This window comes from Apus apus, chromosome 8, assembly GCF_020740795.1.
Source record: "Apus apus isolate bApuApu2 chromosome 8, bApuApu2.pri.cur, whole genome shotgun sequence".
In the NCBI taxonomy this organism is placed as follows: Eukaryota; Metazoa; Chordata; class Aves; order Apodiformes; family Apodidae; genus Apus; species Apus apus.
Genome location: NC_067289.1, coordinates 24,624,476 through 24,652,199, shown reverse-complemented (window position 1 = coordinate 24,652,199; position 27,724 = coordinate 24,624,476). Strand labels below are relative to the sequence as shown.

Genomic DNA, 27,724 nt, shown 5'->3' with positions numbered 1-27,724 from the left:
ACGGCTGGGAGGGAACCGCAGCTCCTCCCGCCCCGTCCCCTCCCCGCACCCGCGGGTCAGCCTCAGGCACCGCAAAGCCCGCTCTCCGGCCGTGCCAGCGCAGCCTTTTCCCTCAGCATTTCCAGTTTTCCAGACCACCCCTCCCCTCCTGGGCCGGGGAAGCCTCCTCCCTCCGCCGCCCGCCCTCCGGGAGGGCAGCGCTGCCCGTTCCCCTCAGGCCCTCCCGGCGCCGGGGGTCGGGACCCCCCCCGCCCTTACCTCTTCGCTCAGCTGTCTCCCGGCGCTCTCCCTTCCCTCCTCCTACGCCGAGCCCGGGGGTCACTGCTTCCGACCCTCTCGCCCACCGCGGCGGTGAGTCAGACCCGCCGCCCGGGCAGCCTTCCCCGACGGCCAGGGGAGGAGGGACCAGCCCCCAGCCCGCCTTTACCTGCCCCAGCAGCGGCAGGGAGGGCGCAGAGCGGCTCCCGACGCCGCGCGGCTGCCGCGCTCCTCCCGCCGTCCCCGCGGCAGGGCCGGGGCAGCTCCCGCCCCAAGCGGCTCGGTCTCTATGGCGACTTCCCGCGAGACTTGCCCGTCCCACCGCCACCTCACGGCCCTCCCCGCCCAGGTGACACGGCTGCTGCTGCCGCCGCCGCCCGGGGCCGCTTCCGAACCGCCCTGGCGCCGCCGCTTTCATTTCATTCTTCGATTTTTAAAAATATTTTTTCCTTTTTTTTTATTTTTTTTTTAAATTCTGATGACAGCGCCCGGCCAGGCGGCCGCTCGGGCCCCGCGCCACCTCGCCGCCAGTTGCCGAGCAGCCCAAGCGCCCGCCCACTGACCTACTTCTAACATTAAAATAAACCCCGTCCGCCCTCACCCTCCGCCGCCAATCTCTTCCCTTCGCCCTCCCCCCCCCCCCCCTACAAAACAAACGAACAACAACACGGCAGAGCCGCTACCCGAAGCGGAGGGGGCTTTATTTTGGCCGCCCCCGGCCTCGGCGGGCGCAGCACCCCGCGACAAGATGGCGCGGGCGCTTCGCCTTCCCTCCTTTCAAACCCGCGGGAGGCCGGCCCCCTCCCTTCCCAGCATGCCCCGCGCTTTTCTAACGAATTTCGGTTCGAGTTCGCCGTTTGGGCGCCATTTTCGAGTGTGGAAGCCGGCGGGCTGCGGCGGGAGCCGGAGCCGCCCGCTCCGCCTCACCCGGCAGGCTTCGCTGAGGGCGGGCACCGGCAGTGCTGGAAGGTACCGGCTCGGCGGGCAACGCGGGGCAGGTCGGCGGGCAGGGTTGGAGGTAGAGGCGCCGGCAGTTCGCCTGAGGGCAGGTGGAGTCGGGGGGCTTCCCCGGCTGCGAGCGGGGAGGTGGGTCGTCCTCAGGGCGTTCCCCTGGGCAGGGGGTGCTGAGGGGGAAGGCAGGAGGGCGGCAGGCTTTGCCCCGCGCCTTTTCTCTTCTTTTTTTCTCCTTGCCCTGAGGGAGTGAAGGGTGGCGGCAGCCCCTCTCTCCGGGCCCGGGCGGTGGGGCGGGGGCTGCCCGGCCCAGGGCCCTTGCCGGGGGTCCGGGCTGCCTGCCGGCTGCTCGGTCCCGGCGCAGACGAGGCACGACGCCCGGCCTGTCCCTCCTGGCTGGTGTCTGCAGATGGATTTGAGGAGGGGTGATCAGAGAGGGTCTAAAGCAGCCCAAGGGAGAAAGCTGAAGGTTTCCCGCGGTGCCCTTAGGGACCTCTGGGGACCGTGAATCCGAGACCCACCTCGGCCGGGGAAGTACAGGAATACGTTTCGGTAGCGCAGAGGTCCGATTCTAATCTGCTTACAAAGCAGGGACCCTTCCGTAACTAGCTCTGCCTGCTCCTTTTATGCTTAAAGGATGAGACACAAATCCTAAGAAAGCTCATAACGCATTGGAAGCACCGTGACAAGGGTGCAGTTGGACTCCTTAGTTTAACGGCTGATTAAAAAAAAAAACAAGCAACCCCAATTTTTTTTTTTTCACTGACATGAGCTATCGCTATCAAATGTAATCGGCTGTTAATAAGGAAGTCTTTCTGTCCGGCTCTGACTGTCTTTTTTCCCCACCCCTGTAACAAAAACGGCACTTGGCAGGAGATCATCGAGAGATGCTTTTAACAAACACCTTTGAGCTGGCTCGGGGGAGGGGCTGGGCACGAATTTATTAAATTTGTTAGAGAGTATGTGGCAGCTGATTTATCGCGATTTAAAAGCTTGAGGTCAAGTAGTTATGCTTGTTCATTCTGTTGAAGTATCTGGGGGGGGAAGGGTTGGGAAGGTAAATAGGTCTATATTGCACAACTCTGTTGGAGTGGAGCAGTTTTGGAAAAAAAATAATCTTGTACTCGAGAGGCTGTAATTGTCTGAGACAGCCATTGCGGAACACTTCTTAACAGGGGCATAGACTCAAATTGCCTTAAAATGAGTTCTTTCTCTCATTTCCCCCCCTCCCCCATTGTCCCAAATGAAGGACTCTCATGAGAGTGTGGGTTGGGGGTAGGTCTGAAAACGTCAAATGATTGGCACCAATTGTAAGATGACTTTCTAACCACGTCAGTTTTTTTATCTTGTGAGAAGTAAACTTTCTCATGTCTGTTTTTCTGCGAACTAACTTCGCCACTTGCTGCAATTTCAACTCTTTGGAGACTTTTGCTCCTGTAGTCGTCTTGTCTTCTCATCGGTTGCTTTCTATTTATATTTTTTGGGAGCTGTGCTTAAGTGCCAGCTGGTGGACTTTTGTAATGCTTCGTTCTTGATCAAGTTAACTTTAACATCACAACCAGATGAAGGTATTTTGTTTTGCTTTCTCTGTTAGATGTTGAATGCTGGCAGTAGTGGTTCTGTTACATTTTGCAAAATGAGTGTGTTGATTTAAAATGTTTTAAGAGCCAAGTCTTTGCTATAATTATGCAGGTATTTTTGTTTATCTGCTTATCTATATGAAATACATAGTCAGCATGGACTGTTGAGAGTAAAATGCGTGCCAGGTCTGAAACGTGTATGTGAACAGTGCTTCCAGGAGAGTATAGACATATGGCTACTCAGTTTGTTATTTCAAATGTGTCTTTAACTCTTTTGCCCCCAGCATCACGGTTGCTTTCTCTGAGCATAGGAACTGCATTTAACATGGCTGTGGGGGTTTTCAGGAGGTAGATTCATGCGGTTTCTAAAGATTAGGGTCAGTCTGTTGCTTTGGGAGCTGATCTATCTTAAAATACATCATTATGAGGCTGATCTTGAGGTTTTGTTTCAAATTTGTATTTTTGTCTTCAAAATACCTCTAGTCTTTAGTTTCTAAATTAGTCAAACATCTGGGCAAACATGTAGGTATATTCCTTAGGGGATTGTAGTGCACTGCTTAGATCACGGGGCTGTCTTGTTTATGTTAGCAAAGGAGATAGATCCTTCAGTACTTTTCTTGCTTGGAGTGGAAGGGGAATAGCCAACTGAGATCATGCCGAAGAAGGGCACCAAAACCTCTACAGCAGCCCAAGGGAAGGGCACAGGACCCTCGGAGGAGTCTACCAGTGACATGGAAGTGGAAAATGAAGGTGACAGACAGCTTGGTGAGGCACCTCCACAAGGTAGGTCTGAATATCGTGGTTCTGATGGTGTGTAAACTTGATGATAGGGCCTATTTAGCAGCAACGTTCTGTTGAATTTGCCAGCTGTTCCAGATAGAATTTGCTCTTTTCTCTTATGGAAAGGAATATTGAAATCCTTGACTCCTGACAAGTTTAAACTAAACCTCTTTTAAAATGGTGAAGGGGACTTGCAAAGAGTTAAAAGTGTTTGGACTAGTGATTTAGTACAAGTGCAAAAACAATCTGTAGAATTTCTCCTAATAAAGCTTATTTCATGTTTCTCATCTGTAACATTGTACTGCAGATTGTGGTACAACAGCAGGGTTTTTCAAATTTATATGCAGCCAATGGTATGGGATTTCTTGGAATGGAATAAATGTCAAGTTTATTTACTTAACTCTTAAAATGATTTGACTTTCTTTTTCATTAAGCGGTGTATTTTCTTGAGTTTCTTGAGATTTTGCTGAAAACGTCTGGAAAAACAGCAGTGTGTGTCTTTTTAGGTAACCAGATATGCAATTATTCAAGCCAGGTATTTGACAAATAAATGAATATGTGGAAATTGGTGGCAAAAACTCCTGCCTGTTTGAAGAAAAAGTTGCTAGTAACTGTTGAAAAGCTGCTTTGCTTACAACTAGCTGATATCCAGGGGGCCAGTTTGTTTTCGTAACAAACTTCCTGTCTTTGCAGAGTAGTTGTGCTGTCATTACAGCTTTCAGAGCATTGTGCAGCGAGCCCCAAATCTTGCAGAGTGACTTGTGAGCACGCTTGAAATGTGGCTTTGCACTTATTAATTAGGAAGACTTTGCCTGTTTCAGATTTGGAGGCTTATTGTGACGGTTGTAGCTATTGTAATTGCAGAGTGCCTATTAAAAGTGTGTTGGGATAAGAATTACATAATGAAAGAGCAAACCCACTAGTGAATCGATGGGACGTCTTCAGTATCTCTTTTTAAAGATTCAGTTCATGAAAAGAAGGATTTTAATTCTACTTAGCTCATTTTAATAATTACAGACAAAATTACAGGCTTGGTTCATAGAGAAATTATGTTTGCTTTTTCAGTTGAACATTTTAAAAGGTGTCTAGTTATTGAGAGCTTATAGTATTTTTTTTTTCCTTTCTGTTTGTTTTGGATGGCTTTTAGCAGTCTCGGATGAGGTGCTTGATAATCGAAGTTTAGAAGAGATTTTGGGTAGCATCCCTCCTCCCCCACCTCCAGCCATGACCAATGAACCTGGTGCTCCTCGTCTCATGATAACTCACATTGTAAACCAGAACTTCAAATCCTATGCAGGGGAGCAAACTTTGGGACCTTTTCATAAGGTATCTTTCTTTTACCTTAAGCATTTTAAAAATGAAGGTAAGATTTTGCTGTGTGTTAGTTATTCCTTCCTGTATTTTCAAGTCACTTACCTCAAAATAACTGAAAAATATTTGTTTTAGAATTACTTATATAGTGATATTCTAAATTTTCATTATTGGACAGTAGAGAAAACAGTTAAGTGCAACTTTCTGATACTGTGTAATTTTAACTTCTCAGCAAACCTTAAAAAAAGCACTCTTTTCTCTTTATTTCGTTGACTGGGGAACTTTTAGGGGTGTGTTTGAAGAATGAGAATATTTTTTAGTGCCCACAAGAGACTTACGTGGCTAATCATGAAACCTTCCCTGCGAACATGCCTGCGAAGTGCAGTGTCGCTTTGAGTTAACAAGCTACAACTTAGAAAGCTGATTTGAGGTGTGGGTTTTTTTTTTCTTAAAGAAGTTGTACTGCTTTACCTTTGGCACTAAAAACTGAGCTATCAGTCTGCAGTTTCATGCACTAGAAATAATTGTGTGTGAAACTGTTTGCAGATGAAATGGGTGATGTGCAGTGGCTAGCATCTGTTTCCCTTTGAATATCACTTTTTTTTTCCTTCTATTATGCAGCGTTTTTCATGTATTATTGGGCCAAATGGCAGTGGGAAATCCAATGTCATTGATTCGATGCTTTTTGTGTTTGGGTATCGAGCACAAAAAATCAGATCCAAAAAACTCTCTGTGCTGATCCATAATTCTGACGAGCATAAGGACATCCAGAGTTGTTCTGTGGAAGTCCACTTCCAAAAGATCATTGACAAGGTATGTATGCTTCTCTTCAGAACAGTGGAGACTTTCTTTTTCTTCAAGGATTTGAAAGCTTTTAATATTTAGTTATTTTAGTTTGAGTTGGGGAATGATTAGTTTGATTAGTTTACCTTTGGGATGTAAAACATAAATTCAAAGTTAACTAGCTTAAAAATTCCTCTGTTTTGTAGTGCAGTTGTTAAAATATTAATAGGGATTTTTTATTTTCTCAAAGACTAATATGGGTTTTAAAACTATTCAGAAATACGTAGTGAACATTTTAAGAAGTCGTTTTGGACTTGCCACCTCTACTGCCTCTCCAGTAAATAAAACTTATTTCTGAAATTAATAAGACCTCTAAAAATTTATAAGCCTACATTAAGACATGTTAGATATTCTTAAATTTATAATACAGGCATATCTGTTAAGAAATAAAATCTATTTAAGCAAAACTTTTCAAACCAATTAGAAACTATTTTAGGTTATCTAAATTTAGAAAAACATATAATGAATCTGAGATTTTTTATTTACACACTGTATACTGTAAATATGCCTGCAGTTTTAAAATAGGTTTTTCACCAAAAATTCTGGACCTCTCATCCTATCAGTAAATATTTTTGAACCTGATATTTTGTTTGAATGAAATAGGTGTTGGCAGATTAAATAAATATTTATTTTGCTTGCCACTTCATGTATTGATCAAAACCTATGGACATTTTTGTTGCTTTATTGTAGGTACAGTGCAAGAAATTTATTTTTCTTCCTTTATTTAAATTTAACTTTTGTGCACACATGCTAGCTGAAGCAGCAACTGTTGAGTCTGGGCTCAGTCAAAATAGTAGGAAATATACACTGAAATTCCAAAAATTGTGTTGATAATGTAGCAATTTATACAGTCATTGAAGGAACTGTTTAAAAGATGTATTTTTTTAATTTGACTTGATATACACACACCTCTACCTTTTGCTTGTATTTATAATAACCAGATTCAAAAATTACTGATTTTTTTTTCACTTGATTTTTGTATTCACATCTAGGAGCTAGGTTTATGATCTAAAAAACTTCTGCATATACTAGATAGCAGTTTGATTGTGCTCTTGGGGGTTAATCTGGGAAAGTAGTAGGCCAGTTTTAAGTCTTTACAAGAGGCATGCACCAATTTTAACTTTTTCAAGTCCAGTACCAGTCTGATTTTAGTTGCTGCTTTGTAGGTAAGTGTAAGATATCTTTTGAAACTGATGATGTCATATTTGTCACATCTTTAATGTTTTGCTTTTTTATCTTCTACAGTTTCTCTTTAGAACTACTGAGCTAAAAGTAACCCCTTTTGCTAGCAGTATAAAAGAGGAGTTTAAAATGCAGATAGTAGTGAAGTCATTCAAGACTTCCTCATCTAACATTTAAAAGGGGGGGAATAGCACAGGCACTTGAAATTTGAAGTAGGCTTTTTCCTTTGTGATTTAAAGCAGAGGTGAAGAGAAAAAAATAAATATTTTCAAAGCAATAACTTGTATTAGAGGTGGGAAAGGCACAATATGAAGGAAATTAAGTTTAAGCTATTTGGGGTATTTTTAATTTTTTTTTTCCTAGATTTTTTCTTTCTTTTTTTTTTTTTTTGAGAGATGCAGCTTTAAGGCAGTTCCCACTTCTTTCTTCTAGACCCCTGAGTGCAGCTGACTGAAAACATGACCCTGATTAAAACTTCTGTGCTTAATTATGAAATATGAGGTAAATCTGTGATATAGTAATTGTTTTTCTGGCTTTGTTTTTCCTCAAAACAGGAAGGAGATGATTACGAAGTCATTCCTAACAGCAAATTTTGTGTGTCCAGAACTGCTTATAGAGATAATTCTTCTGTCTACCACATCAATGGAAAGAAAACAACATTCAAAGATGTTGGTATTCTTCTTCGAAGCCATGGAATTGATCTGGACCATAACAGGTTCTTAATTTTACAGGTTGGTGTATGAATAAAAACAATTTTAAGTAAACTTGTTTTTCCAGTTACAGCTATAAAAATATACTGTCTAGGTTTTAAGTCTGGTATTGGAGGCCTTAAAGTCCTTTAGCAGCACATCATGATTTGCATGCTCTGATAAAGATGCGAATCATTATTTGCTGCTTTAGAAATTTAAGGAAGATAAACAGTTGAAGATATCTTAATCTAAATTTTTCTCTTAACAAACCTGTGCTCCTGACATGTGGATGAATAGAAGAGTTGTCCTACTTGTTCCGCCCTAGCAGCACGTAAATATTGGAGTAGTAAAATAAACCTTAAACCCCAATATTATTGTGCTGCTTAAGCGTGGCAGAGATTCAGCAACTTGTTTATGCTTTAGATAAAAGTGCATCAATATTAACTTAAATCTTAATGATTCTACTGTTAAGTTATCTCTGACTCTCATCTATAGATTTGGTTTCACTGGAGAAGTATGTATAGAAAAATTAATTGTGCATAGGTATTGAGTGCAAGAAAAAACGTATGAAGTGTGCTTTTTGTTTACACTTGTGTAACAACTGTAGAGGACACAAAGAATGGCAGCTTTACAGCCAAATCAAGCTATGTTCTTAAAAGCTAGTTTACAACCCATACTGTAAAAATAAACAATCATAGAATTTGTCTATATAATAACATTTATATTCATGTTTGACCTTAAAATTATAAGACTTGCTGGCATACGTTTGCAGTTTAAAAGACAGGCTGAAGAGAACCAACTTTCTTTTTTTTTTTCCTAATTTTTAAATAATGAAGAATTTTGCTAGGTGTCAAACAACAACTTAAAATATAAATTGAGTTAAAGTACTTGATGGAAGTATTTAAATATTAATTCAATTGAGTAACTATATCTGCCATTACCTGGACCTATTTCACTACTATTACTAACAGGTCCCAAATATGAAGGACCATGGCCTAGAAAATTGGTGAACACTGGGAGCCTCCCAAGGTCTGAAATTTTTCAATACTGTTTATTTTAGGCCTGTTTTTGTCAAAGGAGCTTCCAGTTCCCCTCTAAAAAAAATCATTCTAGATAGGTCGCTGTGCTTGCTTCACTTCCTCAAGCATTTTCGTGCAGTCCTTTTTTACAGTTACACCCACAAAAAGAGGATATATCTGTTTTGAAGTCTCCATGCCAATTAATTATTCCCTCCAACACTATATTCCTCTGTTTTGTTTCAAGATGGAGTGAGAAGTACCTCCAACAAAACAACTGTAGTAAATATACTCTTTTTTTTTTTCTGTACAGCTGTTCTGAGCTATCATTTTAGCAAAATTTCTAAAAGGGAGAGAATGTAGAGTCAAAGATAAGGTAGAAATTATGGTGCAGAGAGGCCTAGGGCTTGGTGCTAGACAGCATGCCTTTTACCTCTGGGAGGAGGGGAAGGGAATGTTTGGGAGGGAGTATTACTAAGCTTTTAAAATATTTTTTTTTTTTTCCCCAAATATGATTTGTTTTCTTGTCCCATTGATTTTTATTTTTTTTTTTCCCTGGGAAGTTACCAATGAACAGAACATAATTTTCCTAAAAGCTTAAGTTTGATGCTTTCCCCTGTATGGTGGGCAGAAAGGGGGGTATAACCAATATGAAGGCATAAAGCAATGGTTCCCACCATAATTTTTTTTCTTTCATTCCACTGGACTCCTTGTGGGTTGTGTATTATCACAAACATAAGAGGAAAGTACTGAGATTTTCTGTCTCTGTAGCCTGTTTTCCTGAGGCAAGGTCCTTTCTGTTTGCACAGGAGGTTTTGTGCCTTTTTAAAGTGAAATCTATGATTTGGTGATTCAAAGCTGAGTACTTTCCATGTGGGAAATGTGGCAGTATTTTCCACATAATGACAGCAGAAATTTAAGCCCCTAATACTAAAAATTAGAAGGAAATGAGACCATGTCTGAAGGCTAAGGTTGTGAACTACTATCACAGGGGTTGCCCCTTTTCCCCTAAGGTATTTCAAATTAAGTTATTTAAAACTGGAGACATAAGTAACAGGTTTATTTAGCTTTTACTCTTCTCTTGTTACAGCTAAACTAATATACACTGCCTGAATTTTAACTTGGTCAGACTCATTTCTCATTTAACAGAAGTTATAAATCTCTGATTTTTTTACTATGTCAATAGGGTGTAATGAAAATATTTTACTTGGAATATAGATTTTGGGCAAAAATGTTAATTAGGGATTATCAAATACTGGTTTTGGTGTGTGACAGAATATTCAGGTGTTAAGAGGACCTGTCTTACATGTAGTAACAATCTTTAGATACTTCATTGTATCTTGCTAGCATATTTAGGATTACAGAGTGGAAAACAGTTGCTTTGAAGAAGAAAGCTTAATTTTTTTAGTTTCTTAGCCCCATGCCACCCCCTATTTTGCAGTCTTTTTCCAGCATAGCACATTTTGGTGCCTTTTGGGGTAAAATTGGAAAGCTTAGGCCTGACTTAATTTTGTAAAAGATGGGTAGGGATGGGACAGGTACGTCTGCTGATGCCAAACTGAAAATACAAAAATCAAACTATTGATGACTTCTGAGAGTAACATTACAAAGTAACACCTATGGAAAAACAGAATGTGCAAGACTGAGCAGTTCTAGCATTTTTTACACATTCTGTGCCTGAACTAGCTAGTTGGAAAAAAAAAAAATCTTGTTTAAAAATGGGTTTGGTTACAATGGGATATTGCCAACACTTAACAGGAGGAGCTTGTAATTTTTGTGATCCCTAAGTTCTAAGACTACATAGTTCACATTTTTAATAAATTGCTATATGGTTTTAGTGCTTTAGGAATAGGCAGCTGTTCAGGACATGTTTAATTTTTAATGTTTCAGGCCACAGCCTGAAACTGCAACAGGAAAAAAATGCATCTTGTAACTTAAAAAAAAAAAAAGTATGCTAAGCAGTGTGGTAAAATCTAGCATCTTGCTGCTGTTTTGTCTGTCTTCCACACTTAAAGCCCCAGCTTCAGTAACTGGTATCTCTTTAAAGAACAACAAATAAATTACTTGGCTTTTCTCAAAAGACTTACTTGGAACAGTGCAGATGGACAGAAAATGTGTGTGGGTCTGTGCTCTGACCTGCTGGGCAGAGCTCCCAAGGTAAGTGTGTTTGCTGGGGCTCAGTAGTGACTCTTCTGAGCCACTTAACCTTGAAGCCAGAAAAAAAAATATCTCAGTCTCTTTATGCTGGCTGGTTTGCTTCTTAGGAATTATTAAATAAATGGGGAGAAAATGTCACTTTTGGACATGGCAGGGTAAGTATGTTTGGGAAGCAGAGCACTGGCTGTGGACAGCAACCACTCATGTCTGCTGAAATTGGCTTTTGCAGGCTTGCAAGGTAAGAGTAGTCAATATGAATTTCTTAAAAGGAAAGTGGAGTTTCACAGGTAACTCCCATTCCTTGGGAATGGATATTGTGGAAATAAATGGCACAAGACTTTGAATGAATTCTGTACTAAAAGACTTGTATCATGGGAGCAGAATTCTGTGAGTTGATTTCAATGTACTTTAGAAGATAACTTTCTTTCAAACAAATTGGAACTGTTTTAAATAAATTTTGTACTAATTATAGTAGTATTTCACTTAAATGTGTTTGATACACTTAATTAAAATAGCCTCGTGTAATCCCAAGCAATTATAAACAACTGCAGTGATTTTATATGTGTGTATTTTTGTAACTAATTGGAACAGCATTTTGTAAAGTACTAAGTCTTAACCTATGGCAAGATTATGTTGCCAGAAAGGAAGTTCAGTCAAGTTTTTCACCTGCTGCTTTGTGGAAATAATGTAGGAGTCACACTTCCAGTGTACTGGAGAGGAAATGAGGGAGAGCAGGTTTTCTTCTCACTTTGAGATAAGCCAAAAGTTCCCAGTTGTTGAGGTCTGCTCTCCTGACGAGGCACACCAACACTGGAGCTCAAGCTGCAAAGCTCTGCTGGGATTAGAAATGGAGATCCCTGCTGCCAGCATTGGTTGGGAAGAGGGTTTGTTCTGGAAAGGTCAAGGACAGCTGAGCTGAAGTGGTAGGCAGAATTAAAGCAAGTGTGAGAATATAATTAAGTAAAAACAGATTATTTGAATAAAATGTTATGTAAAAAATAGGAGCTTCACTGATTCATGGAGGACAGAATCAATGTCCCTGTTGAACCATTCCACTCTGTGCTGAGGTGAATGCAGAGCAGCATAAGATCTGCTGTGAGGTCCACATGTAGTTTCAAAATTAATTCTCCTACATGATCAGACAACTTATGTTGGTGATTCATATGATTTTTATTTTGCAAATTGCAACATAACATTGCAACCACTGTTTGTTAAGCTTTCTTCAGAAAACTGGGGAAATATGGAAAGTGGAGAAAAGCACTTTTCTAGGGGCAATATTTAATTGAGAGTGATCAATTAAATAGTTTAATTAGAACATACCAATAATCTTAAGTCAAACATTGTAGGTTTGACAATAACTGACTTAGATTCCAAAGCAACTCTGAATTTGCACTCAATTTGTATTCTTGTATTAAATACAAGAATGTCCTTAAGAAAGCTTCTAAAATTAGACAGATGTGCAAACAGCTTGACAAAGGCTACTTTTAAATTATTTCCAGAATGCAGAATAGTAGTTTTGTGCAAACAAATGAGTGTTGTATAACAGGCTAATTCTAATTTTTTTTTGTCATCTTTGCACAGTAGTGGCTGTGTAGATTTGTGTATGTGCATTTATTAATTGATTTTCTGGATTTCCCACCTAGCTTATAACACTTTCCTTGGAAGGCAGAGCCTGAAGTTGAATATTTAATATTTTCTCCCCTCCTGTATTATTTGCCATCTGGTGAAACTGAAGGGTAGAAATGAGATAGGACTGCAAGCATTAAGTAATAGCAGCAATAACATGGAATTGGAAAAAAAAACAAAAAAACACAAACCCCACAACAAACTGTTGTGGCTTGTAACAAGAACTCTAATACAATCACATTTCCAGGAGAAGAATCCAGTTACAGGAATGTTGGTTATCTATGTACACAGCTTCCAAGTCCCATGTATGTAGAGTTCATAGTCAGAACTTTTAATGGAGAGGGGAACATGGCACATGGTCAAAGTTAAATTGAGATTCCCACTATGGACAATGGAGGATACATAAATTTAGCACTTTTGCCATTCCGTACTGTACTGGTGCTTAAAAAGTGAGAGCTATCATTTTAATAAAGTAAAAAAAGATAGGCAAAGTGTGAGAACTGTGATCATAGTCTAATGCAAGAGAAATTAGAAACATGAGAGGGGTTGAAAACTGTGCAAGTAGCATACAGGGAAATGGAAAGACTCCACATGGCTGCCTAGTTGCTTCTGTAAGATAAAATGCAGTTTGGGTGCCTTTGTATTATCAAGACAGTAATTACACAAAACATCCAAGAAAAATAATGTTGTGCATATTCAACTCTTGAAGGTGGCTGGTGAAATGCTTGTAAAATCTCTTGTCCACAGTCCCCTTGCTTTGGGAGAGATGTTGCAGCATTTTAAAGAAATGGAAATATACCTGTATTCTATAAAATAAGATAAAAAATGCTAAACTTGCCGTTATTTTGAGAAGTTTGTCTTAAGCCAGGTAATTTGTGACTGGCCCCCTGTATTAAAAAGTTAAGAAAAAATAATTGAAATTGGGGTATAATTTGGGTTGGTTTTTCTACAGTAGTACAAACAACAGGATTTTGCCTCTGGCTACTCTCATCCTGCACCAAACTGAGCTGGTGGTGCCTGCGCTAACTCCCAAGTACTGTTCTCGGCTCTGGTTATGCTTTCTGCAGCTCCACTCTTTGCTTCAGTTCAGTGCTTAAAGGACAAGTTCATTGATCACCTGTTGCATGTAAAGAAAGCTCTATTGTTTCCAGGTTCAGTGTGGTATGAATTTTCCTAATAAATCAAATGGCTCTTTTTTGGGAACAAACAATGCTTAAACCCTTTTAATCTAAAATTCAACATGTTTAGATCTTTTATACATACATATATAATTATACTGTCATAAACTTCACGATACTGTTAATCTTGTGATGCTTGGGAAGTTAAATGGTGTTCTGACAACTGTCTGTATTTGCATATCACTGAAGTGAAATGGAATTCTGTAATAATGTAAAGTTACAAACTGTAATTAATTTAATCAGTTAATTTAGTAAGCAAATTGAATGTGCACATTGACAGTATTAAGAAGTTCCAAGATTCTTGTGCTTTAACAGGTGGTATGCTCTGGATAGCATAGCTAAAGATTTTGGATTTATTGACAAAACTTCCTTTTATGTGTGCTTTAAAAAGCCGTAAAAGTTAGTATGGTATCAAAAGTATGCTAGCATTACAATAAAATATTGTTTTGAATTAAAAAAAAAACACTGTGATTGCCTTGAAAATATCAAATATTATAATCACCATCTTCATAGCTAAAATTTTGTGATAGTTTAATGTAATCCTGAAACAAATTATCTGTTTTGACTGTAACCCCAGTTGAGAGCTTTCTCTAAGTGCTGTAGCATTTATATTAGAAGGCAGGAAGTAGAAATTGGATAGGTGGTAGTAGCTTGGCTTATTTTCCTTTTCATTGCTCCAAATGCTGGTAGCAAAAGGATTCTGGAATGAAGCTGTTGTCATGGTTTGATGCAGAACCACAGCTGGGTGGGTCTGACAGCTATATATGAGGGGTTAAATCCAAATGTTAGAACTTGGGAAACTGTTTTCTGAGAGGAAAATATCCAGGTTCTTACAGGAGATGCTCCCTATTTGCAATAGGCTGCTTCTGAACAACTGGAAGAAGCAGTAAAGCTTTCCTGCTGCCCAGCACCTCAAAGCTGGAGAACATAAAACTAGAAGGAAGGCTGGTCAAAAGGATTTGCCTGATTCACCAGTATCGACAAAGTGTGATATTTTTTTTAAGCCTTGATTCAAATGATAAAACACAGGGCAGTTCTACAAAGAGTTCAGAAGATTTCCCACCTGAAACAGTTGAAGTGGGAAACTGAGACAAATAGGCTGTCCTGCCCTAAGGTAACACCTGACTGAGAGTCTCAGCCATGTGTAAAAACAGGGAAAGTTTCTCCAATATATAGTATTGGAGCTTCTAGGCAGTATTTTCTCTACAACTCTTCCTCCTGAGCAAAACTGACTGTGAATTTCAGTTGGGTTAGATGCATTACTCTACTTTTTAATTTGACTAGTGTTGAGGAGCTCCACTACCAAAAAAAAAAAACCCTCCAAAAATTGAAACACACCAACTGCCACAGAGAATTCCCCTCAAAAAAGCACCCAAGCTACCCAGTACTCCCCACTCCAGAGTGCAGTATGAATGCACCTGCTGGTTTCCAAGCTATAAAAAGTCTCAGCATTCCAGCACCAGAAGAGACTGAACTCCTGCGCGCAGCACAAATTGCCATTGGCTACAGTTTATATCACCATTTGAGGCTGGAGAATGTCTGTGTTGGGATCAGTGCACAATGCCATTTGGAATTCTTAGCTTTGGAGTCAGGGCTTCAGCCCACAGCCTCCATGTAGAAGAAGGCAGCTGGAACACCAGGCTGCTGTCTGCTGGCAACAGCAGACAGGAGTTACCTACACCAGGGAGAAGCAGGGTCCTGTTTCAAGACTAGTGGCAAGGGTTCCAGAAATGCAGCTTAATGAGTAGGTCAAAACTTTCCTCTATCAAGCAGTTTGATAACCTTGTTTAAAACTGAAATTTTATATGCCAGAAAACACTTGATAGACTAAAAGCTTTCTGTTCTGACAGGATTAGCTGTTTTAAGAAATGAATGTGTAATTTTAGAGAAAGTAGCAGTTCTAAGAAATGAGATAATGGAGAGTGCAGACATGCTGTTGTCCCACCTTTTGAGGTCTTCATGGGGGGTGAAATGTGCTCTGGGAAGTTCCACCCAACAGCCAGTGCTGCTGTTGCAGAGAGCTGCCTGCATTGGTGGGGATGTGCTTGTCCTGCTGACAACATTAGTCTGACGTGAGGCCAGAAGAGTGTGCGTACAACGCAGGAACGGGAGTTTGGTTGGTTCTGTCTAGAAGAGGTGTCTTCAGTTAAATGTAGTCCTAACATACTCCTAGGGTGCAGCTCTAACTTCTACTGACATGCACACAACTCCAATTAGACTTGGCAGCCTCGTAGCATTCAAGTAGCACTAGAAGATGCTGCTGATGTTGCCCCTTGTTCCAGTTGATCAGCTCTTTGTGGGCACCTCCCCTGGCATCCCAGTGGCTGGAACATGGGTCCAGGCACTGCTGCTGCTGCACCCCGTGCTGCTGCTTCACCCCCGGCTTCTGCCTACCCTCACTATCTTCTCAACTGACTCATTGGTTTCAAATGGTTCATGTTATTACAATAAATTCTTACACTGGTTTTTGAAGGCTTTTACAATTTACTTGCTTTAAAGTTTTTGTTCTCATGTGCAATAGAAGTTTAAATTCGTGGCACTGAAATAATTCACCCCCTCAAGAGTTCAGCTATGCAAAGGAAGGTAGAATCACCAGGTTCCAAGGTTCTTGAAGTTATTCCTTGTGTTTTTCACTAGAGGAAATGGCTTTCAATGGCTCTTGCCCTTTTTTAATAACCTTGTAACCTACTCTTAAGCAAGGTTCCTCATGATTTGCTACCACTGTCAGTTAACTTGATTGCTTAGAAGTTTCTCCTCAGGTAAACTTGTGCTGTCTGTTAGGATGTGCCAAGTGTTTTCTGGTAGCTAAGCTGAGCTGTTCTGTGGAACCTGTCACTCAGATGTCAGCTCATTACCCAGTGTCTCAGCTGACTGCCTGCTACAGGGATGTGCCACCATCTCATTGAGCCCTTCAGGCTGAGGTAGGAGACTTGGCAGACAATACAGAAACTGAAATTGGATAATTCTATTGAGAGTTCTTGTGCTGAGTCTAGAGCCTTCCCAAAATCCTCAATGGATATTTGATGCTTTTTCCTGTAGCACTTACTTCACTTCTGTGGATGTTTCATTTTTTGTTAGCTCCCTGCCAGTGCCACCAGTGTCTTCCTGTTGACATCCATTTTGATTGTCTTCTCAACCAAATAGAGGGTTTATTTATTTTTAACTTGCACATTGCTCCCTCTCTTCACATTACTTTATGCCTGTGAACTAGAGGAAGATAATGGAGGTAAATGATTAAAGACATTTCCTGTTGGTCTGTTCTAAGACTTTAAAGCCAGGTGGGACAGCTTTGTTAAGCATGCCCAAGCATGTTTTGAACAAATGTCTGCCTGCTGCCTTCTTAGTTTCACTTTCAAACATGCTGTCTGTACTTCAGAAGTTCTTTTCACTAGATAAATAAGCAAGGCTGTTTTGTGTGTTGATTTGTTTTTAAATTCAAACAATGGGTCAAGTAATAAGCACAGTTAAAAAGTTAGGAAGCAGTTAAATTGACTTATCAAGTTTTACCAGAATGCAGAGCTGTGATATGTGTTTTTCCCCTGTTAATAATTGTCATGATTATTTGCAAGAAGAGTAGGTAGAACTTTTTCAGTCTCCTTTACCCATTAAAATAGCTGGAAACCTTTTTGTTTCTTACTATGTTACAATAGGGGTGGGCTAAACAAATTCCTTAATATATTAACTTGGTAAATGATGGGAATATTAAATAGTTAATCCTCTTATTACTCAGTTATTATTTATCTATTACAAATGTTTTCATTTTTACCCTTGATAAGAACCTGAGATTGTAAGTAGGCAGTTCTGAGATTTTAAGTAGGCAGTCCCTCTACATCTCCTCACATCAAATGAAGATTATGTGATTCTGAACTTGCTTGCCTGTTGCATAGAAAAGAGAAAAATATAGAAAATTGCATCTAGAAATATAGAAAGTTGCATAGGAATTGGATAGAAGATTGGCAAACAGAATTGAAAATAAGAGTTGGGTTCTTTGGTTTGGTTGGTTTTGTCTTGTCAAACCTGCTGACACTCTTTAGGAACAGGAATTACCAGAAAATAAAGGCTTAGATGCATTTAACTTCAAGAATTTTAACTTAAAAAACAACAAAAAGCCACTTTGACCTCTGTTTTACTCTGACAAAGGAATTGTCAGAGTGCAAGAAAGACTTAAGCATAAAACATTGATAGTAGGGTTTTTTGTTGGCTTGTGTAAAATAAACAGTCTTTGTCATTGTCTTAGTTTAATCTCTCCTAATTCTTATTTATAAAAAAAAAAAAATACTGTTACTCTTCAGCTTGATAATTCAAAGTTAATGCTGTACATAAATGAAGGGAGCCTAATACTTATAGAATGTTTTTCTTTATCCAACAAGGAAGTCTCAGTTGTATGAATGACAAGTCCAGTTCATCCATCAGAAATGCTTTTATGGACCTTTTGTTTTCTAACGAGAACCTTCCAGGGACTTCAGTCCTGATTCAGCTACCTGAAGACTACTGGGTGCTACATGACCTAGAGGGCAGCCTTTATTCTTCTTTTCTTCTTTTAGGTTGGGGAAGTAAATTTTGAATCTTTAGAGAGACACAATATTTAAACCTGAGTAGTGGCACCAGAAGAGATGCTGGTGTCCACGCACATCATGCCATGCACTCCTTGCAGGAAGTTTCTATTCGTATTCATCTTCGCTTTCCCAAATACATTGCTGCTCCAAACAGTCACTTCTGGTTACTGCATCATTTTGTTCTTTCTAATGCTAGAAGATGGTCCCACAGTTCTGCGTTCCAACGGTGTCTGTATTTTGTCAGAATTAAGGAAAAGGAAAAAAAAAAAAAAGAAAACATCAACCTTTTCTTTTCCAAGGGGGAAGTTGAGCAGATCGCCATGATGAAACCCAAAGGCCAGACAGAACACGATGAAGGAATGCTGGAATACTTGGAAGACTTGATAGGATCTGCACGCCTAAAAGAGCCTATCAAAGCTCTGTGTCGCAGAGTAGAGGTTTTAAATGATCAAAGAGGAGAAAAGGTGAGTCTTGGAGAGTTTGGTTTGAATTCTAAATAAAAAATAGAAACTTGCAGTGTTTCGTTATTGGATTTTCTAGGAAAACAGGTAACATAAAGACTTGGTTGAAATGCTGCACTCCTCTACGAGAGTAGAAGTGCAGAAAAAAAATTGAGTTACCTTTATTGCACCTCAGTTATAAAAGAAATGGGCAGTCAACAGCAGTTGCCCTTCTTTAAACATTTACAATGCTGTTGGGTTCCCAAAAGTTTCAGTGCTGGAGTTGGAGCTCAGGGTTTTACCTGCTGACCACTCTGATGGAGCCTGCATCTGTTCAATGAATAGAGAAACAGCTGGTCAGGACCTGAATACATCCAGGGAGGGCTTTTCATCTGCCTGCCTCCTGCTGCCAAACAGCAAAGAGGAGAAGGGAAGCATTTCATGTGCTAAGGAAAGGAGAGGGGGAGGTAGAGCATTGGTGAGGTGATGCACACACAGCTGTGTGAGGAGGTAATGACACAGAACAGTAGCTGGGACTTGAGCTATGCAGATCCATTGCACTCTTAACATTTATGCATCAAGTTATAGAGGTACTAAATAAGATCAAAGCTCTTTTTGCTTGGTGTGTCCTTGGTAAATCCTAATATGTTGCAGACTTCTTTTAAAGACTGGGAAGGAAAACAGAAGATATTGTCTTAAAAGGGACTAGTCTAAAGGTTGAAATATAGAAAACTGGTCACACTCTTTACTTCTCACCTACCTTTTCCTCTATTTCCTTTTTTAGTTTAAAAGTACTGTTTGAATTGCCCTCAAAGTCTAGTCTCTGTGGTGGAAATGGTGATCTGTGATTTCAGAAGGCTTGTAGCCCTAAATTGCCTTGCAGAGTGCATTGCTGAAGACCATCTCTCCAGAGGACACGTGTGCTACAAAGGGTTGGGGGTGGTTTCTCCTCATGGGTTGTTCCTTTCTAGTACTGGCAGTAAAGTCAGCTCTGACTCTCTTGTCTAGTTAAATAGAGTTAAAATGGTGGAAAAAGAAAAGGATGCCTTGGAAGCAGACAAGAATAAAGCCATGGAATTTCTGTGTTTGGAAAACAAAATGTTTAAAGAGAAGAATCGGATCTGTCAATACTACATGTAAGTGTCATCATCATCAAATGGTTTGAGTTGGAAGGGAACTTAAAAGATAATCTAGTAAAGTGCTTCCCTTCCCTGGCTTTAATGTGGTAGTGGGGGTGTTCAACTGCTGCCATATCTCTGATTAGAAATATTTTGCATTTCTTAACAGCTGTATCAGTCCTTCAGAATCAGTGGAAAAGCATGTGGAAAATAGAGACCATTTTCATGAAAACCTTTTAAAAAACCCTCAAAACACCACCAACAAAAAAAATGAAACAAAAACCTGCTTGCCAGGCTTTTGCAAAGTCAAGTAGTCTGGCAAATTGATCTCTTACAGCTTTATATTCAAATTGCTTAAAGACTTTTTCATCTGAAGTGTTTAAGTTGTTAGGTTTCCTTACTGCTTTGCAGGACAGCGGCAGGGTTACTCAATAATGGGTATTTGGATTGAATACTTAATCACTTTGTTATACTTAAGATTGGAAATATATATTAATTATTAATGTTAGTTTTATGGCAAAAAGTGGAGTTTTTTGTTTGACTGTTGTTGTTTTTTCCTAGCTATGACCTAAAGAAACGAGTAAGTGATTTAGAAACGCAGAAAGAAAAAGTCAATGAAGAAACAAAAGATGTTAATGAGAAGAGTAGCAAACTTGCAGATGAGATGAAAACCAAGAACAAAGCTTTGAAAGAACTTGAAAAGTAAGTGCTGCAGGTATAGATTCGTAAGCTGAGTGTACTGTGGTTTATCTGTTCTGCAGCTCTGGTGGTAGAGTTAGCAGGACTTTCAGAACAAGCTGTTTTGTTGCATTGTGGGGGGAATCACCTGAGGAAGCAGAAGATGCATGGGTTGCATGGGAAGATGATCCAATACAGGGAGCCCAGCTGGGTTTCCTTGTAGTTCTTCCACCAAGAACTTACATTATCTGATGAGCAGAGTCACCTGTGGTGTATCTAAACATTCCCTGGCATGGATTAAATAATCTTTTGCATAAAAATAAATTGAAAAAACAATCCTCATTGGTTTGATTTGGTTCTACACGTTGTTTCTCTTGAACAAATTTGCATAATATTGGTAGTTACAAGAAAAGGTCTGATTTTTGATAGATTTTAAAGTACATATTTTTTATATTGACTAAAAAATAAATAAATTGAGAGATTGTTTCAGGTTTTTAGGTATATAACCATAATGTCCATGAATGTTAGGTATTTTTCTCTGGTCTCCTTATGAATCTTTTTATACATAAATTGTTTTCCTACAGTTGATTTATCTGGATGCTAATCTCCAATCCAGCTGCAATATTAACCTTAGCTAATGCTCTGAGATCTTAGGAAGTTATTAGTGAGAGGTGTGAATTATAAATTCTATCAAAGAAAAAAAATTCTGAAAATGTGTTTAATATTGCTTTGTTAGTTCATCTTTTTCTGATGAAACATCACTTCCCTGGGGAAATAACTGTGACTCTAGTAAGCATTGTATGTTGTTTTTCATAAAAACTGATAAATATTGGTTTAAATTCTACATCCTTATTAAGCTAAGCTCTACTGACATTGTTTTTATAGAGTATGGAAGAGATTGTTCTTTCTTTTTTCCCCTCTAGGAAACTCAACAAAATTACAGCGTTCATAGAGGAAAATAAAGAAAAATTTAGTCAGTTGGATTTGCAGGATGTGAAAGTAAGGGAAAGGCTAAAACATGCCAAAAGCAAGGCTAAAAAACTGGAGAAGCAACTTCAAAAGGACAAAGAAAAGGTAGCATGAACTGCACTTGATTTACTTGGTCGGTTGCTCAAGATAAAAACATCCTTGTGGGGCTGGGATCAAACAGCAAAGGACACCAATTGTACTTGGTGCAACAAAGCAGATGGAAACATGTTTAATTTTTGTTCTTAATCAGGTATTTGATGTCATTTAAATCAGGTGGGGATTTTGATTGCAAATCACTCACTGAAGTACTGCATTATTCTCCCTTAAACCATTGCTCACTACACTTGTGAGAGTGGGAGATGGTGGCCAGCACTGCAGGTTGTTTTCTGCCTAAAGCTTTCCTGCTCCTTCTCAGCCCTTTTGGGAAGTCTCAAGGCTTTCAAAGCATCTTTTTATCATGTTCGTTGAGATTCTGGGAATATGTTGAATGTTCTCACTGTTCCTACCTTTTCAAACCTTTGTATTTTCCCCTGTTTCCATAGTTAATTTTCTTAATTGAATGGATATATTTTACCAGGTTGGTTTTGGCCAGCTGTTACAGGTCTTAAATCTCTCTTTGGATCCAGAATGGTTTCTGAGAGTAGGTCTTTTAAGAATTAATTCTTATTGTGGTTCAAAGACATGAATTCTTACGTGTAAAGCTGTGTTACTGCTGTGGCTGCTTCTCTCTGCGTGGGCTCTGGAACTGAACAAGCCTTGCAAATAGAGTCCTGGCCTCATGCTAGAGCCCCAGGTTATCTTATCCTGCAAAAGCACGTGAGCTTCATCAGGGCTTGTGCTTCCTTGAAAGGCAGGGGTTAGAGATAAGGCAAAACTGGTTTGTTTCTGTGGGAGAGGAAGTTAAAAGGCTTTTCCTTGCGTAGGTAGAAGAACTGAAAAATGTACCTTCCAATAGTGAAAAAGCTATCAGCGAAGCAACGTCTAAGAAAGAGCATCTTGAGAAGGCAAAAGAGAAAGAAGAAGACAAACTCAAGCAGGTCATGGATAGCCTGAAGGAAGAAACACAAGGACTTCAAGAAGAGAAAGAGGTTTGAACTGTTTTGAATTGGTACACTGTGTGTAGTAACTGATGGTTTTATACTGAAGAGTGAGCTGATCATGGGGTAGTTGTAAAATGCTATTTCCTATGACAAATACACTTTTCATGTGTTAGGTCAATGAAGCCCAGCTAGGAAATCAGTTTTGAATTTATGATCAGAGCTAAATCCTTCTCATTAAGTTGTCTGCTTTTTATAGTGAGCATGTGCCATCAAGTATATCATACATATCTGTATAGGAAATAATTCTACACTTCCATTATTTCAACATACTTGACTTTTTTCCCATCAAATTGTTTAAAACAGCGTGTGGCTTAAACAAATTAACAGATTTTGAAATGGGTATATTCTGAGCCCTTCACACAGCTGTAATCTGTCTTTGAATTAACAGACAGCTACTGTAACACTTGGTTATTGTTGATATTAGCAGTTCAGTCACTAAACACCTGGAAGCTGCAAATTTGCCCTGTAAATCTGGGGGATTATTTTCTGTACTTGAAAACATGGTTTCTGTGTTTGACCTGCCATTTAGCACAATGTGTAGGGCTCCTCCCAGCTTTCAGAAAACAATACAAAGCTTGTAGGGCAATTTTCTGTGGTAATTCCATGTTCTTCTGTTTAATGATGAAAAACACCTTATTTAAATTCCATACAGAACACGTTAATAAATTAAGAAATACTTGTTCTTCCAGATAACGTAACTGTTTTCTGCTGGTAGGAGAGCTAGTAAAGAACATGCCCTTTTCCTTTCATAGAGTGTGACTGATGTAAGAAATCCCAGAGCTGTCTGTCTGTAGTTGTAACATTGTCCACTTCTGCAGAGCAAAGAGAAGGAGCTCATGGAGTTGAGTAAAGCAGTGAACGAGGCACGTTCCAAGATGGATGTGGCGCAGTCCGAGCTCGATCTCTACCTCAGCTGCCACAATACTGCCCTGGCCCAGTTACAGCAGGCAAAGGAGGCTCTCACCACGACTTCAGAAACTCTGAAGGAAAGGAAAGCTGCCATCAAAGATATAGAAAGAAAACTGCCCCAAGCCGAACGGGACTTGAAGGAGGTGAGACTTGACTTTCATCTATGATTTCTTCAAGCTACAGCACAATGTTGCAATACCCAAACCAAAGTTCTGTTCTTCTTCTTAGCAATAATCGTGAAAATAAACTACAGCCTGTCTCAAATATACTAACATTTAAAACCTACATTCTAATACTCAGTATTTGATTTCAAACTGATTTTGGATTAAGGAATTTTTAATGTTAAGCACTGAAATTCAATCCCACATAATGAGACATGTTGAAATAAAAAATGGCTGTGTTTGTGAGCTGCCTTTGAATGTCAGTTCTTGCTCCTCCCTCATTCCCCAAAGAAAGAAAATCCCACTACCTTGTCCAAAGCCTGATTCATGAATTCATAAGCTTATTAGACTTGTATCAAAGTCTACTAAATATATCTGAAGTGTATCCAAGTGCTAGCCATGCTTCCCATGAATGTTTGCTACTTCTGCTTTTCAGTGGCTGGTTTCATTGCCTACACAATGATGAATCTAAGACTCTGTGAACAGTCATTTTCCTGAGGCTAAGATAGTGTTTTTTGTTTAACCATTAGAAAGAGAATAAGCTTGAGAAGCTGGGAAGAGAAGAACTGGGTGCTAAGGATCTTGTTCGAAATCTACGTCAGAAAGTAGAAGAAGCCAAAAGTTCTTTAGCACAAAGTCGCAGTCGAGGAAAAGTGCTTGAGGCTCTGCTTCAGCAGAAGAAATCTGGCAATATTCATGGACTCTATGGAAGACTGGTAAATGTTCAAAGGCTACTTAGACTTTTAGTCTTTACCTTTGTAAGAGTGGTGATTTTGTGATCGAATGAAAGGTGGAATTCCTCACTTCCCTGGTGCTATGGATTTGGACAGCAGAGTTGCAAAGCCTGTAGACTTGCTATAAGTTTAAAAGGTTGTTGAGGTTCCTCTACTCAGCACTGAGGAAAGGCTGTGAGAAAGCTTTCTATTTTTGCTGGGCTGGTCTTGAAGCCAAATCTGCTGCAGCCTCTGGAGTAGTGTTTTTTACCTTCTGATGCCACAGAAGGTAGAATCTATTGGTAACCACACACTTGGTAGAGTGGCCTGAAGTTTCTACCATGGGAACAAGTGCACTAGAAATAGATTAAGAGCAGAGTGCAGGAGACAGGTGTGGTCCTGGAATTTGTAAAATAATATGGGTTTAAGTTCTGTCACAGAAGATAATCTTGGCATTTGTTTCCTCTCGTTCCATTTGTGTAAAGTGTTTTGATTTCTTAACACCAAGCCAGGAGGGGTGCCAGGCTAACCCGGGTACTTCTGAATGCCTAGGGAGACTTGGGAGCCATCGATGAGAAGTACGATGTTGCCATTTCCTCCTGCTGCGGAGCCTTGGACAACATTGTTGTTGATACAATTGACACCGCCCAGCGCTGCGTCAGCTTCCTGAAGGCCTCAGGAGTTGGAGTTGCCACCTTCATAGCTCTGGACAAAGTGAGTTCTGGTGCTTCAGCAAAACAATTGTTGACTTACCCCAATGTGCACAGTAGCAATACTCTGTATGTAGAGTGTATTAATATGCATCTGTATAAATAGATCTTCTAAATATTAGTATATTATGCTGTGTATGTGTTAATACAGGTAAAGATAAAACCTGTTTTCATAGGCTGTTGGAATAGTCTACTAGCAAATGCTAAAGTTTACTTACAGCCAAGGCTTGGTAGATACTTGGATGTGTACAACAAGTGTTTGTTATGTCTTGTATATGTTTCTGTGTAGATTTTTTAAAACAAATTAGCAAACTTAATAATCCAAGTAATCTACTAACTGCAAACTGTGAAAAAGAACAACGAGTTGTCAGTGAGTTTTTAATTATAGTGGAAGTATAATCCATCCTCCTCCAAGGAAGGCTTTACTGTTAATACCTGTACAATTGCATTGGCTTTAAAGCCTTCACATACCTTAGATTAATGAAATTGCCTCAGAAATGATCCTGAGGAAGCTCTCATTTGTATTTCCTTTTGTGATGTAGATGACTGTATGGGAAAAAAAAATGCAAAAGATCCCAACTCCTGAAAATACCCCTCGGTTGTTTGACCTGGTGAAAGTGGAGGACGAGAAGGTTCGCCTGGCCTTTTACTTCGCCTTGCGGGACACCCTGGTCGCCAGCAACTTGGAAGAAGCTACCAGAGTAGCTTTCCAAAAAGAGAAAAGGTGGAGGGTGGTGACACTGCGAGGACAAATCATTGAACAGTCAGGTATTTAAGTGCAAACTTAAAATTCTAATTTAAGCACTTTATGGATGGTATCTAAGCACAGGTTGCTCCGTAACTTTTCATCTTTCTTACTTTAGGAACAATGACTGGTGGTGGAGGTAAAGTCATGAAGGGCAGGATGGGTTCCTCAGTCATTGTGGATATTTCAGAAGAAGAGGTTAGTACATGATGTTAATTAAAAGTGGGATTTCGTCGAAATTCCTTCTGTTTTGGCAGTTCACACAGGTGCTGTGTCCTTTTAAATCAGCACGAGTAGTTAACAGTCTGTGATGCCAGATACATAAGCAGTGATTGATGAAGCTACAGTTCACAAAGTCAGCACAGGTTACTTTGCTGATCAGTGCGTTTGTTCACAGCCCAGCTATCAGATGCCTGTTATTTAATTTTTAGTCTCATAGTGTTACTTTCATAGCTTGGGAATTGATTGAAGGTAGGGATGAGAACGTGGAAGATGATGATGGTGAGGAACCGTTGAGCTGCAGAGCAGGGGACACAAACCTCAGCAGCAAGAAAAGATGGATTTGCTCCTTCATTTTATGTCCTTGTAAGATGTGTCAGGGAGTGGTGGAGCTTTGCTTCAAATTTGTATTTCAAGAATGTTCACACTTCAGGTTTATTCATTGTTCTTTCCATGAGATAGGCTGATCTACTGGTTTCTGTTTGGCCCATGAGAGATGCTGTGACACACCATAAAGATTTGTAGCTGTAACTTAATTTCTCCATTTTCAGGAGTTTTGGCTCTGTACCTGTTTAGCATAGTGCACGACTCCAGGGCCAACAAGTATATTTACATCCACACCTGCTAGACAGGTCTCTGTATGTAAAAACAGAAGTTGGGCTGAGAGCTGAATTGCATCCTGATTCCTTCTGCTCTGGAGAGTGAATTGCTAAACTTTGGTCAGTTGAACAGTAACTGTGTGCAAAAGCTTCTCTTCCTCACACCACATACCACAGAAACCAACAACCATCAGATCTTAACAATAGTAAAAATTGCTTCTAGCTTCTGCTTGTTTTTTGTTTCTGCCTTCACTACTCTCATTTAAACCTTTCAAGCTTAATCCAGTTTTATTTCCTTAAAAAGATTCTCCATTATGAGCTATTTGACAGGGATTCTTCAGCTTACTTTTTCTTGTTCTTGTTCCTCTGGTTTTTTACTATTAGAACTGATCTTCTCAGCAGTCAGCTTCCAGATTCTCTCCTGCTACAGGAACTTTCAAGTTTTTACTCCACTTTCATCTTGTGTTTTAAGAAATCATAGACTGTTGAGCACATGAATGAGATCTTGCTTGGTTTTGTAGAGGTGATGCTAGGCAAGTGATCCTGTCTCATTTTTGTGTAGGTCAATAAAATGGAATCTCAGCTGCAGAAGGATTCCAAAAGGGCAACACAATATGGAGAAGAGAAACTACAACTTGAAGAAGCCGTAAGAAAATTGCGCCAAGATCTCAGGGAAATGAGAAATACTCTAGAAAAGTACACAGCAAGTATGCAGGTGAACATGGGTATTAGAGAGGCCATGTCTGGCCTCTCCATCAACGGGCAGGGGGATAACTTCTGAGCCTCAGCTTCACAGAGTCCTTGTTGGCATCAAGGATCTTTTCAACCCACAGGATTCTAACACAGTTGTGTTTTCTGTAGAGTTTATCTGAACAAGAAATTAATCTAAGAAACCAAGTTAAGGAACTTGAAGCAAATGTAATTGCTGCTGCTCCAGACAAGAACAAACAGAAGGAACTGGAAAAAATACTTAATAGTTATAAAAAAGGTAATTTCTCGGGTTCATGTTTCAGTCAAGCTAAAGGAAACATTCATTTTAGTATTTGTTTAGATTTTTATGGCTGTATTCCATACAGACTCATAGGGAAACTCAATATAACTAGGGCTAAGAATTGTTAACGTTGAGGGTAATGATCTTAAATAAAGGGTTTTTTTGCCATGCTCTTAAAATGAAACATTTTTCACAGTATAAAGCAATATGTGCATTTCTCAATAGATTAATTCCCACTGGAATCT

The 27,724-nt window shown here is 39.8% G+C and overlaps 2 protein-coding genes across 5 annotated transcripts in view; one reads left to right on the top strand and one right to left on the bottom strand.

Annotated features, from left to right (window-relative positions):
- IFT80 (intraflagellar transport 80) overlaps positions 1 to 27,724 on the bottom strand; it is an 84,494-nt gene that overhangs the window by 46,493 nt on the left and 10,277 nt on the right. For 3 of the 4 annotated variants that reach the window (XM_051626443.1, XM_051626440.1, XM_051626444.1), the window contains exon 1: positions 259 to 522. The exons of the other annotated variant lie outside the window; for it this stretch is intronic. The gene's annotated coding sequence lies outside the window, so the exon portion shown is untranslated. Of the gene's footprint in view, positions 1 to 258; positions 523 to 27,724 lie in introns of those variants that run through there. 4 annotated transcript variants of the gene reach the window in all.
- SMC4 (structural maintenance of chromosomes 4) overlaps positions 2,471 to 27,724 on the top strand; it is a 32,252-nt gene continuing 6,998 nt past the window's right edge. The window contains exons 1-16 of the mRNA XM_051626439.1: positions 2,471 to 3,572; positions 4,717 to 4,895; positions 5,502 to 5,693; positions 7,460 to 7,636; positions 18,427 to 18,591; positions 19,576 to 19,703; positions 20,247 to 20,387; positions 21,287 to 21,437; positions 22,256 to 22,420; positions 23,251 to 23,484; positions 24,033 to 24,218; positions 24,768 to 24,929; positions 25,468 to 25,693; positions 25,789 to 25,868; positions 27,051 to 27,203; positions 27,350 to 27,476. Coding sequence (XP_051482399.1) covers positions 3,443 to 3,572; positions 4,717 to 4,895; positions 5,502 to 5,693; positions 7,460 to 7,636; positions 18,427 to 18,591; positions 19,576 to 19,703; positions 20,247 to 20,387; positions 21,287 to 21,437; positions 22,256 to 22,420; positions 23,251 to 23,484; positions 24,033 to 24,218; positions 24,768 to 24,929; positions 25,468 to 25,693; positions 25,789 to 25,868; positions 27,051 to 27,203; positions 27,350 to 27,476 — 2,596 coding nt within the window. The 5' untranslated portion in view covers positions 2,471 to 3,442. The remainder of the gene's footprint in view (positions 3,573 to 4,716; positions 4,896 to 5,501; positions 5,694 to 7,459; positions 7,637 to 18,426; positions 18,592 to 19,575; positions 19,704 to 20,246; positions 20,388 to 21,286; positions 21,438 to 22,255; positions 22,421 to 23,250; positions 23,485 to 24,032; positions 24,219 to 24,767; positions 24,930 to 25,467; positions 25,694 to 25,788; positions 25,869 to 27,050; positions 27,204 to 27,349; positions 27,477 to 27,724) is intronic.